Source organism: Haliotis cracherodii, unplaced genomic scaffold (genome assembly GCF_022045235.1).
Source record: "Haliotis cracherodii isolate W230 unplaced genomic scaffold, xgHalCrac1.p SCAF_3, whole genome shotgun sequence".
In the NCBI taxonomy this organism is placed as follows: domain Eukaryota; kingdom Metazoa; phylum Mollusca; class Gastropoda; order Lepetellida; family Haliotidae; genus Haliotis; species Haliotis cracherodii.
In genome coordinates, this window is record NW_027266286.1 from 67,623,277 (window position 1) to 67,636,373 (window position 13,097).

Here is a 13,097-nt window from a genome sequence, read left to right on the forward strand (position 1 = left end):
ATAGAGGGTGACACTGGCAGTATATTTATGCTGGCCTATTGTGTGTATATATATACAGGACATGTATTGTGTGTAACACCGTGTGTTGAATGTGTTACCCTCTGGTTTCAGTGGATCTGGTAATCACAGGTACTATTGAATGTGGCATGCACAGCCTTCTCTACTAGCCTTGCTTCAGTGTGCTGTGTCTATATCTGTCTGACCCTGGGCATGGTGGTCACGTGTACACTTCTAACAATACTGCACATGTCATTTCTCACCACTTCTATTGTGTCTATATGTGGGTGATATGGTTATATGATAAATTGATGTTATGCCTTTTGTTTCTATCAGTTATGATAAATTTGAATAGTCTGTGATATAATTTTATGATTCCTCTTCATTTTTACACTGTGACTAAAATCAGTTATATTTTTTTTTAAAGGTTTTTATTCTTTTCCTATCTTTCTATTCTGTGTGGTATATTTTAATATCTTTTATTATTGCTCTGTAGATGTGTATTTTTCATGAAACTGTGATGTTGCTGAATATTTCTTTTGGGATTCCATGATCATGGCGATGTGTATCTTCCTGAGTCAAGGGAGTTAACTGACCATAAAATTCCAGTTTTACCCCGTTGCCGAACTAGACTGGAATAATGGAGTTATATTTTCGTTGGACTTAATAGTCAATGCATAGTCCAATCAAACTTGTGTAACAGTATAGACATTCGTTTCGTAACCTGCCATGCAGATTTCGGTCGATTGCAGGATTTGCAAAACATGTGTACATGCATCAAGAGATATTTCCAAAATCGTATCATGTTTAAATCAAGGTGTTTTGCAAAGTAAGACCCATTTTTTTTTTACAATATCGATTTTGATTGTCGATCAGATCGTCTTGACTGGGTGCCACCATTTTGTTTGAAGCCAATGCAAGTGATATGAGATATGAAATCTGATTGGTCAATAGAAGGGACATAGATGGGACATAACTCATAATAGCCACTGGTGGTGCTACGATCGAGCCCAGAGATTCCAGCCTAGTTCAGCAAGGTTGGAAACTGGACTTTTATATAGTCAGTTAACTCCCTTGCCTCGGGAAGATTGGACATATGTATTTTATGTATCTTTGCGAAATCTAGACTGTAAATACATGCAGACATAATTACATGCAATTGATAAATGTAAAACAAAAGAGAGACAATTTGACATAATGAATAACACAAGAAAACATTTCTAAAATATTTTCCATAGAATCACCGCATCGAACAGCAATGCTTTGATAGCAGGATGTCTTGAACCAGTAGCAGAGACTGAAGAGGGTGGGGTGGATACTCTTGGGGAGGGACCTGGACTGATTGGGGACCCACTTGACCAGGCCCCTGACCCCCTTTCTGCCGAGGTAGGAGGGGATATTCCTGCGGATGTCCTCGCAGCAGCTGTAGCAGAGGACCAGGCTATGGAGATCCAGGCTGCTGAGAACATGGCCCAGTCCCAGGCTATAGTCACAGAGGAACCCACGGTTGGCGACATCTACACTGCCACCGCCATCGACAACATCCTTAATGACGGTGATGAACAGCCCGCTGTCCACACTATGACCAATGCTGGACTTGGACCAGACACTTCTGATGGTGAGTTGTTTGTTGTTTAAAACAGCAATCAGTATTATTCCAGTGGTAGGACAGCGGTCTCTAAATAATTGAGTCTGGACCAAAGAATCCAGTGGTTGATATCATGAGCATCAATCCACCTGATGGTGAGATCTGTGTCATTTCTCTGACACATGTTTCATAGGCATAAGAACTCTTTGTCGTCAAACCTCAGTGGATCCAGGAATGACCATGTTGTCTGTGCAGAGTTACATCCCTTACACGGGCCAGAATCTGATGATTGTGGGTTCAAATCCCAGAGTCCCTCTAATCATGATTCTTGACTTGTCAGCACCATACTAATGTTCAAGGGTTTCCCTAAAATGCTTCATCACTTCCAGCTTTCCCCCCACTTTAAGCTGACCTTCCATGATGTAACTGAAATACTGTCCTAGTCAGCATAACACCATACTCAGTCACTCCAAACTTGGTAACATCTTGTGTTTGCCCCATAAGATAACATTTTTTGATGATTTAGGTATTATATATAGTATTAGTGAAACAACCTGAAGCCTGAATTTTGTCTGAAGCTCCATTATTCATGGTTCGAGAAGGGATCTTGCTCTGCTTGCCTAATTGACAGTGCAAGTTGGGCCATTGGAAAAGTTCAGTGGTCGAAGGCTTGTCTAAAGTCCAAGCTCCATTCAAGCCGATGACTTTTATGATTAGATTGATGTGTTATATTGGCAAAAGCAGTTGTATTGGCTCTTGAAACTTTATTTGAGGGAATTGTTTTGCAAAAGTCAGTTACTAAATGTGTGTGTTACAAACTTTTGACCCCAAAATTAATGTTGGTAAGTCGAAAATATAAATATAATTCCAATTTCAAATGTATCTTTTATGATTTGCTCTAGATGTTAAGTAGGCAGAAGAAAGAAAGTAGAGACGGGAGGAATAGGGAAAGAAACAAGTGTAAAGTTACCTCCCTTTGATATGATATGTCACGATTTGTCATTCATTGTGTTTTATAGATAAATTTTCAACAGCTCTTATTATACTATTTTAAATAATTAATATTGGTAGTGACAGTAGATGATTTTTTAAAAACATTTAACATATTTCTGGTCGGTGGCAAAAAAAATACCCACTGCTCTACATGTATTTTAATATTGTTCACGTTAAATTTTATTTGGAGTCAGCAGATTCATAAACCAACTTTAAAAAAATGTCTGGCCTAACACTTGTGTACAAATGAGGTTTAACTACCCCGGTGTATAAGGAGACAGTACTGTGAGATTACAAGTTGTTGTAGTTATCTGACCTGTTAGCCTGCAAGAACTGACAGTCCCTGCATTGTGTGTCTGTGTTGTTAGTGACAGTGAGTGGCAAGAAGATTGTTATGTTGGCATTGTTTAGATCACATGACACATGAGGCAATACCCATCTCTCTGATCAATACATCATGTCGGAAATGTCATCATAACCGTATATAGCAACCTGTGCATTTTCACTTTGATATTTTTTCTCACAATTTCATTGATCTAATATCACGATTATTGGTATTAACTATTATGTAAATCTGTCCACATATTCACACCCTTGAGATAGGGGCAGTCACAGTAGGTATTGACACCTGGTGAGACTTAGTTATGTAAGTTACATAATAAACAACAGTAATGAGTTGACAGTGTTATGTCATACCGCCATCACCATCTCATGAATAACTGATTGGTGTATTCAGAATTAGAACATATTGATGATATGGAAATATGACCTAATAGGTACAATATAAGCCAGTTACCTATACTTTGTCCTCCATCGCTACCTGGCAGCCACTTTACTTCAATCCTTGTCCAGTCAACGCTGGTGCTATTTGTCTGAGACTTTCAGGATAGTAGGAAACGGTGAAGTAGGTCCGTGGCCTCAGTCATCACTAACCACTTCAGGTATTGTGTTTTTTCGGATCAATAATTAATGCATCTCTTCCTTGGGATTCAAAGAGAACATACAGCCTAATTAAATATTAATGAATTTTGTACGAGAAGATAACGAGACTACCGCTGTTGTCATAGTATCTGCAGTGTTTGGTGGCATCGGATGTGACTGATGGTAGTCGACTGAGGGAAGGAAGTGACAAGTTACTTTCTATTTTGTGAACGTGAGATAACTATGGCTTTCTACGTAACAAGTGAGTAGTTTATGGTTTGCTTAAGTCAGATATCTGTCGTGTGGCAGATGATAGGGGATAATGTTGGCTTGAATATTATTTCTACCATTCTTTTTTGAGATTTACTTATTGTTCAGTGATGATTTGTGACATATATTTTTAGAGAAACTATTTTAAATGTAACAAGTTAATAGCTTATAGACAAAGCACACATTAGGGAAACAGTGAAATAGAAAGTGTCATTCCATATTTTTGTGGGTGACCATGTTAATCTGTGTTAATTATGAATTGATTATAATACAGGATGCTTTCACCTTGATTTATGTTTTAAAAAGGCTTTACCCCTGGTTCAGAATGACAGGTTAGTGATTATACAGTTCTAACATGATGGGTACTGGTGTCCTGTAGTATTGATTCTACAGCTTCCGAATCTTGGAACCCACAAAATCTCTTATTTTAACATTAGAGGTATGACAAGGAAGTCTTGATGTTCATGCTTAATTTTGAACACTATTCTCAGGATGCCACAATTTGTCCAGTTCATATTTTGGTATTACAAACCCTCATGCCATAAAAGCCTATTAAAAGCCTGTGTACATTGTTGATTTCATTACTGACACTCTTTGGAGACTTCATTAGTCAGAGTACCAGAACTGTTTCTATCTGTAATATCCTTGGGCATAGTAAAAATGTTTTGTTTTGTTGGAGCAAAATAACAAACAACAAGTCCTGTCGTATGAATTTTATAGTTCTCTATCTCTGTTTTAGAGGGAGGCACCCTAAGAAGTGTTGTATTTGGTTTGGTTTGGTTTGTTGTTTAATGCCGCAGGTAGGCACCATAAGAAGCCAGTCTGGCGGTTTAAGTGTTGGTGGCAACCCTGAGAAGCCAGTCTAACAGTTTAAGTATGGGTGGCACCCTGATAAGCCAGTCTAGCAGTTTAAGTGTTGATGGCCATGCTGAGAAGCCAGTCTAACAGTTTAAGTGTTGATGGCACCCTGAGAAGCCAGTCTAACATATTAAGTGTTGATGGCCACCCTGAGAAGCCAGTCTAACAGTTTAAATGTTGGTTGGCACAATAAGAAGCCAGTCTAACATATTAAGTGTTGATGGCACCCTGAGAAGCCAGCCTAACAGTTTAAGTATGGGTGGCACCCTGAGAAGCCAGTCTAACATATTTAGTGTTGATGGCCACCCTGAGAAGCCAGTCTAACATATTTAGTGTTGATGGCCACCCTGAGAAGCCAGTCTAACAGTTTAAGTGTTGATGGCACCCTGAGAAGCCAGTCTAACAGTTTAAGTGTTGATGGCCACCCTGAGAAGCCAGTCTAACATATTAAGTGTTGATGGCCACCCTGAGAAGCCAGTCTAACATATTAAGTGTTGATGGCCACCCTGAGAAGCCAGTCTAACAGTTTAAGTGTTGATGGCACCCTGAGAAGCCAGCCTAACAGTTTAAGTATGGGTGGCACCCTGAGAAGCCAGTCTAACAGTTTAAGTATGGGTGGCACCCTGAGAAGCCAGTCTAACATATTAAGTGTTGATGGCCACCCTGAGAAGCCAGTCTAACATATTAAGTGTTGATGGCACCCTGAGAAGCCAGTCTAACAGTTTAAGTATGGGTGGCCACCTGAGAAGCCAGTCTAGCAGTTTAAGTATGGGTGGCACCCTGAGAAGCCAGTCTAACATATTAAGTGTTGAAGGCCACCCTGAGAAGCCAGTCTAACATATTAAGTGTTGATGGCCACCCTGAGAAGCCAGTCTAACAGTTTAAGTGTTGATGGCACCCTGAGAAGCCAGTCTAACATATTAAGTGTTGATGGCCACCCTGAGAAGCCAGCCTAACAGTTTAAGTATGGGTGGCACCCGGAGAAGCCAGTCTAACATATTAAGTGTTGATGGCACCCTGAGAAGCCAGCCTAACAGTTTAAGTATGGGTGGCACCCTGAGAAGCCAGTCTAACAGTTTAAGTATGGGTGGCACCCTGAGAAGCCAGTCTAACATATTAAGTGTTGATGGCCACCCTGAGAAGCCAATCTAACAGTTTAAGTGTTGATGGCACCCTGAGAAGCCAGTCTAACAGTTTCAGTGTTGATGGCACCCTGAGAAGCCAGTCTAACAGTTTCAGTGTTGATGGCACCCTGAGAAGCCAGTCTAACAGTTTCAGTGTTGGTGGCCACCCTGAGAAGCCAGTCTAACAGTTTCAGTGTTGATGGCACCCTGAGAAGCCAGTCTAACAGTTTCAGTGTTGGTGGCCACCCTGAGAAGCCAGTCTAACAGTTTCAGTATTGATGGCACCCTGAGAAGCCAGTCTAACAGTTTCAGTGTTGGTGGCCACCCTGAGAAGCCAGTCTAACAGTTTAAGTGTCGGTGGCACCCTAGGAAGCCAGGCCACCCTGAGAAGCCAGTCTAAACGGTTCATGTCCTGTGTCTACTTTGTTGGGCTTCTTAATGTTTGCAGTATATCTTCCAGCAAGTATTTAGTTCAGGGATCAGTGAAATTGGCACTACTCCTATAGTCCTTGCCAAACTGCCCAATAGTTAAGTTATCCTAAGGATGAGTAGAAATTTATCCTTTTTATGGGTTTTTGCTATATGTTGTCATTTTGAGGACAGTAACTGTTAGTTTCTATCGCTGGCGTATACACAAGTGTTTAGTTCAGGGGTCAGCATATAACATCAGACATCTGCTCATCTTCCATTTTGAAACTTATTGATATCTTGGTGAGGCTGGGAGGATCGATGTGTTGAATGTGCTGTTTCTTAGCAGTCTTGAGTTTATATTGATTTTGATGCAACACAATAAGAACTTCAAAGATACTGGTATCATATAGTCTATTAATATTCAGTACAATACCATTTGCTGGTGAATTGTCCTCACAGGCCTTGCAGTAAATGACTGTCTACATGTTATCTTCATGAGGGGACAGGAGACGTTTTACAAGCTAGATGGCGAGACTGGCTACATGAAATGTAATCTTGTTTTTTGCATTGACAGAATTTAAGGATATGAACAGGAGGCATGTTTGTGTTATATATATTTAAGCAAAAAAGGACCAGTTTTTTAGTAAATCCCTGGATCAACCTGGTCCTATTTTCTGCTTGGAAAAGGTACATTTGTCAGACCCTGAGATTCTAGTTTTTCTATTGAATTACATGCTCGCAGTGAGGAAATAATGTTTTCATAGTCCATAAGTGTCGATGTTGTTGAGGATTCTAAGATATACCATGCATGCACAAGAGTGTGACGACTCTGACAAGGTATTAAATAGACTAACATATGACCCTTAACATAGAATAATAAAAAATAAATAAAATAACACTAATTATATAAGGAAACTCCAAGTGTTAAAAACTAGTGAAGTCTCTGGTGTACTGTTGAGAAGGGAATGAAAATAGGATGAGGGGGATATTTTTATTAAAAAATTGCACTGGGGTCTGTAACAGAGGTTAGGAAAGACGCCTCAAGTACTCTAATATAGTATTAACTGTCAGGCAAAAAAAAAGGATTCTATTGAAAATTGGATTTGACAACAAAATTACAAAAGTTAGCAAAATGTTGCTAGGCTGAAAACAGTTGCTGAAAGACTGTAGACCTAAACACCGCTGTCATACTTGTATCAAATACACCGCCATCAAATAACCATTGCTTGTTTGTTTCATTTTTAGCCTACATCCTACATAAGTGTATACCGTATTCAATGTAATAAGCGTCCCGTTCTAATATGCACCCATGGCGATATTTGCTAATATATTGGCTAGTGAACAATACCAATTAGCACCCCTTCCGATTGATCAATGTACACAACACTTATTTATTCGCATATAATACGCACTCGTGTGTTATATGCATCCTTAATTATGGGCAATTAAATTCTGGAAAAATGTATCTCTCGTATATAAACATTTCAGGCTGTCAGCCACAAAATTTATCTTTCAACTCTTATTTTTTCACCAAAATAATATTCTAATAAGAGCCCCATATTTCTAATTTTGAGAGCACCCTGGGCGCTTATTACGTCGAATACAGTACTTTCTTTTGCCTGGCAGTTTATATTTTCATCACAAACGTATAAACAATTAACCACATATATTTGAGAACCCCCAAATGTTCTCGTGCATCCTGAATATTAGGATGAGATAGGACCCATTGAAAACAAAGTGTTAAATATCAATACCTATGAATCAAACTAAGTTGTTTGTAGTTAAAACACAGTAATTGATTTCCCTCCTTTGTCAGATACTGGTACAAGACCGTGACTTAAGCTTGTTGTTGCTTTGATTTTATCAGACCGCTTTCCCTAGCAACATAGTTGATGTTGGCTGTAAGTGAAGACAGGTACCTGGTGTGTGTGTGTGTTGACACAATGGATGACTTGACATGCTTCATCAACTCTCTTCACATCTCTCTTGGATGCCAGAACGTCATGGCAAATAATCAATGGTGCCAACAATGGCCCTGTCTGTGTATTGGGATCCATTTGTTAGATACATATTGTTGAAATATACTGAATATTGATGCTTAACATTCTTATATGAGAGTCGTTTCGTATCTCAAATAACAGTTTCTGCTGGGACAGAATCATTAAAGATGTCAGATTGCTTTGTAAGTTTATATATACTACTCGAAAGAAGTTAAACAGTATCTGATTCTTTCACATTATTATTGTTAATCTGTCTTGACATGAACGATTAACTGTAGTAATATGAACAAATCAGGTGTTTAAGGTCTTTTCAGTAGTATATATCTTTTAACTGTGTCATATTTTATATGGGGAAAATGCCAAGATATTACTAGTATCCCTGCACAAGTAGTGTAAAGATATTGCTTTTTACACAAGGGAACTTCAAACACAGTGATCAGCTAAAAATAGATTTAACGGAAAAGACTGCCAGAAGTTTCAGTAAAGAGAATTCAGTACACAGAACATACTCTTTCAGTAGTTTATATCTTTGTAGTTTATATCTCATGTAATATTTTATGTTGGGGAAAATGCCAAGATAGTATCCCTGCACAAGTAGTGTAAAGATATGTTTTTTATACAAGGGAACTTCAAACACAGTGATCAGCTAAATATAGATTTACAGGAAAAAAATGTCAAAAGTTTCAGTACACAGAACATACTTTGTGTTTTAATTTCAATATTATATAAAGGAAATTGAGCTTTTAAACAAGCCATTTCTTTATCAAAATATGCTAAACTGACATTGGCCGTTGAAAAATTGATATCTCCTTGCAACTAAGCTAGCACCTTTAACTGTTTCAGAGTTTAGAAATGTACCACAAGGTGATATCATTATGAATTATGATTTCATGACAATGGATGAGATTCCAATTTCCATATGAATCCATAGTTCACAATTCAGAACTTGAATACAAAAACATTTTCATGAATAACTCTGTCTAATCTTGATATGGAAATGGCAAATCAAGTTAGAATTGAGTTCTCATTTGGCAGTGCCTGCTCTGTGGACCGTGCAGACGTTGAATTGTTATTGTGAGCTCACATGACGTAGGCAGGGAGACAGTACGTTGAATATGGATTCCTAGGTCCAACTTACTTCAGGAATGTTTGTGTGGGTGAAAAAAGTTGATGAGTTAGCAAATTGATTATGCAAATATGTGATGATTTGAGGAACAACAAAAGCAGAACAAAGCCCACCCTACATTGTCTGATTTGGATCAGCACGTCAGAATGAAATAAAATATATCAATCAGGGTGTGTGCTGGATTGAAACTTTATGTAATGTGGAAATTGTTTAGCCAAAATCCATACGTTACACAGGGGTAGATTTAACAACAAATTTGTGTGTAGCCAGCAGGGCTTGCTCCTTTCAAAAGTTACTGGCCCTTCTCCAAACTAACTTGCTCAAAACTAAATGTTGGAGGCCACTACTAAGTTACCCAGGAGGCTTTGAAAAGTTTAGAACTCCTCACCCCTAAAACATCATTTCCTGCACTATGAGAATAAAACTAGGCTTCCATTTAACTCATTTTGTGATAATTTTATAAGCAAATAAAGATGTTGTTGTTGTTGTTGTTGTTGTTGTACAGAACATTACAAAATGGCTGATGGTTGTGTCATTCTACCAAGATGATCTTTGAGTTAAACCATTCACATGACCTCATTCCCCCTAAATATACTCCCACGAAATTACGTGTTTCAAGAGCAGTCTCCAATCAAAAAAATTAAACATACACAGAAATTTTGACTAGCCAGCCCGGCCATCTACTTTATGTTTCAGCAAGCCTTGCGTAATTTTGACTAGTCATGGGCCAAAGGGCCAGCAGTTAAATCGACCCCTGTTACATGTCATCTGCACAATTTCAACATGTTTGTTTCGAAGTGTTTGGAGTGCTGTGGTATCATCTTTGACACACCATTCCAATCTTATTCTAGCGCCCCAGAGGCCTGTGGGTTCTGTACGATCTTTGTCACGGATGGCGATGCCGCTGCCCAAGGCTAGTGGAGTGTGTCTACTGGATGATCTACAAATAGCAACGCGGTCCTCCAGACCACCAACACCGCCATACCTCGCCAAGTCCTCTCCTGCTCCACTACAGGACACGTGAGTAGAATTTCTGCTGATTAGGGCTTCAAAGAGTACTCGAGTGCTTGGGCACGGGCCGAGTTAAGTGGTACTCGAGTACTCGACCAAGGGAGATAACTCTAATTTGATCGACTTTCAATAAGTTAATAGAAACGTGTCTTTATGTAATTTTCTTTATCATTTATTTACAACCATTTCATAAGGATATTTCCTGGTTTAAAAAAGTACTATTTTTCTTGTTAAAAGGGATGTTTTACGAAACTATTAAACTGTTGCAAGCAGTAGACCTATTCATTCTAAATTAGCGTTGTAACATTAATCATTATTAATTCTATATTTCATAAGATATTTATAACTGGACATCCCTTTATTAAATATTAACATTGTGTTACTGTATCACATTCTAATTATCTCTTCAAATGTCAGGAAAACGTCTTATAGAAGTCAACTATTTACAAGCCTAGTTATCGTTCAATGTAAAAAAAAAGTTAAATACTGACTTGCGAATTTTGGATAACATTGAAATTGCTACTTTTAACTTATTATCTATATTTTGTCATTTATTGACAATTTCCTTCAGCGCTGGCATCAAATGATCTTATTTATCATATAAGGAAAGAGCTAAGAAGCCAGCCCGCCAAAATCCAGCCAATCACAAATCGCAACATACATCATGTGAAGATAACGTGTACAATATTTTTTTCACCCTGAACATGGCTTGTGTTACATTGAGATGTAAATGATTTCTGTTCCCAAGTTGACAATTCTTATTTCAATGAAGCTTCAGTGAATCAGCATACAAATTTCAAAGTAATTTTATTTGATATGCGATCACATTGGTTTTCTTAGTGATCTTAGTGACTCTTTCATTTTGTATACGATAGGATAATTGCCCAATTTATTGAACCGACGTATACCATGTAGGTACTCGAGCACGAGCCTAGTCTTACCCCTCGGGTATGTGAGTACATATTTTTGGTAGTTTGGGATTTAAAAGGAAATGTGTTTTTGAGTTCAATAGCAAAAACTTTGACATGGGCTGGAAATGTCAGTAGTGCTTCTTTCCAGAGCAGATCTTGAAAACTGTACAAAATTTCTTCAGTAAACTTGGCACATAGATAGGTCTACTGGTGAACTGCTGCCTTTTGATAGTTTGGGATTTCAAAAATAATAATCGAGTTTCCATGGCAACAACTTTGCCTGAAATGTGGGCAATCTTCACCAAACTTGGCACATAGATAGGTCTAGTGGTGAACTGCTGCCTTTTAATTTTTTTAAATTTCCATGGCAACAATATATTTTCACACACCCAATTCACTCACTCACTCATTCCCCGGTACTGCAGGTATATGCCTCAGCCTCCAGTGATGGACAAGCCAATGTCCGCTGGTCAGTTAGCTCCTCTGGAGAGAGGGGTCACCTTTGACCAAACTGCCATGGACCGAGCTCGCCAACACAGTGCAAGTTGTGGCCACCCTCACGCTGGCCAGGAGCTGTGTTACCTGTGTCATCAGCGGGCCCGCCGCAACATCCCTGTGTCATTCGTGGAGGAGCGTCGGCGTCGGGAGGATGAGGAGGACAGATTGCTGCAGCAGTACCAGGCCATGAAGGATGCGGAACAAACCATCTCGGAACATGTCAGTATAACCACATTTATACAGCAGCGTTGGTCCCCGAAACCTATGCTTGTCGTAGGAGGTGACTTTATGGATTGCGTTTCATCCTACCCTGCCAGCGTGGCTCATTGCTCATAAATACCATTAACTGGATTGTCTGGTCCAGACTCAATGATTTACATGTTGCCATTATGTACCTGAAATATTGTGTGTGGCATGAGATGACAAACAAATGAGAAAAGCATAAGATGCGAGAAGTCAAGGTGTTATTGTCATAACCCTAATGTTAAAAATAAAAGTTTTAGGGATTCAAGGGGCCAAGTTTGGGCTAGTAGTCACCAAAGACTTTGGCACAGTCTGATAATGGTGTTGGGTGAGTAACTGAAACTGTTTCTTTTCAAAACTACATTGTGTTAAAAAACACCTTTTCCAGGAGAACAACCTGTCTAAGCGACATGACCTTCAGAAAATGGCAGCCTTCAATCTTGGAGTAGCAGATGCTACAATTCAGAAGAAGAAGGCGCGAGATGCAGATTTCCAAGTAAGTGACTCTCATCTGTTGGTGTGTGATCTACAGAAGTGATCAAAACTTTGGGCAACCTTTTCCAGATAGTCTTGTGGGAGTAAGGCAAGGCTCTGGTGTTATGTGCACCAGAAAGTAGTGTGAGTGTTCCCATGTGGGCGTTCCACATTACAATTGGCCACTAGAGGCGATTGAATTGATCAGGTGGTCAGGCTCAGCCACTTGGTTTACTGCATGTCGTAACCCGTGAAGATCCGGGGTAGAAAAGCTCTTCAGCAACCCATGCTTGCCATAAAAGACGACTTTGCTTGTTGTAAGATGCGACTAACGGGATCGGGTGGTCAGGCTCGCTGACTTGGTTGATGCATGTCATCAATTCCAACTGCGTGGATCGATGCTCATGATATTAATCACTGGATTGTCTGTTCAAGACTCGATTATTTACAGACCACCGTCATGTAGATGGAATATTACTGAGTGCGGCATTAAACAACAAACCAACCAACCAAAGCATGTCATTGTACCCTGATAGCATTGAATGTTGCTCATAATGTCAATCACTGGTTTGTCTGGCCAGACTTAATTATTTACAGGCTGCTGTCAGTATCTGGAGTGATGTTGAGTGTGGTATAAAACCAAACCAAACCAAAACAGCTATTTTCCTGTTG

At 39.2% G+C, this 13,097-nt stretch overlaps 1 protein-coding gene across 4 annotated transcripts in view; it reads left to right on the forward strand.

The window, feature by feature from the left end:
- The window catches only part of LOC139473830 (coiled-coil domain-containing protein 81-like), a 31,694-nt gene that overhangs the window by 10,848 nt on the left and 7,749 nt on the right, over positions 1-13,097 (forward strand). For 2 of the 4 annotated variants that reach the window (XM_071256592.1, XM_071256594.1), the window contains 5 exons: positions 112-129; positions 1,236-1,615; positions 10,140-10,308; positions 11,636-11,927; positions 12,340-12,447. In XM_071256592.1, the coding sequence (XP_071112693.1) occupies positions 112-129; positions 1,236-1,615; positions 10,140-10,308; positions 11,636-11,927; positions 12,340-12,447 (967 nt within the window). The remainder of the gene's footprint in view (positions 1-111; positions 130-1,235; positions 1,616-10,139; positions 10,309-11,635; positions 11,928-12,339; positions 12,448-13,097) is intronic. The other 2 variants (XM_071256593.1, XM_071256595.1) reach the window with 1 other exon arrangement.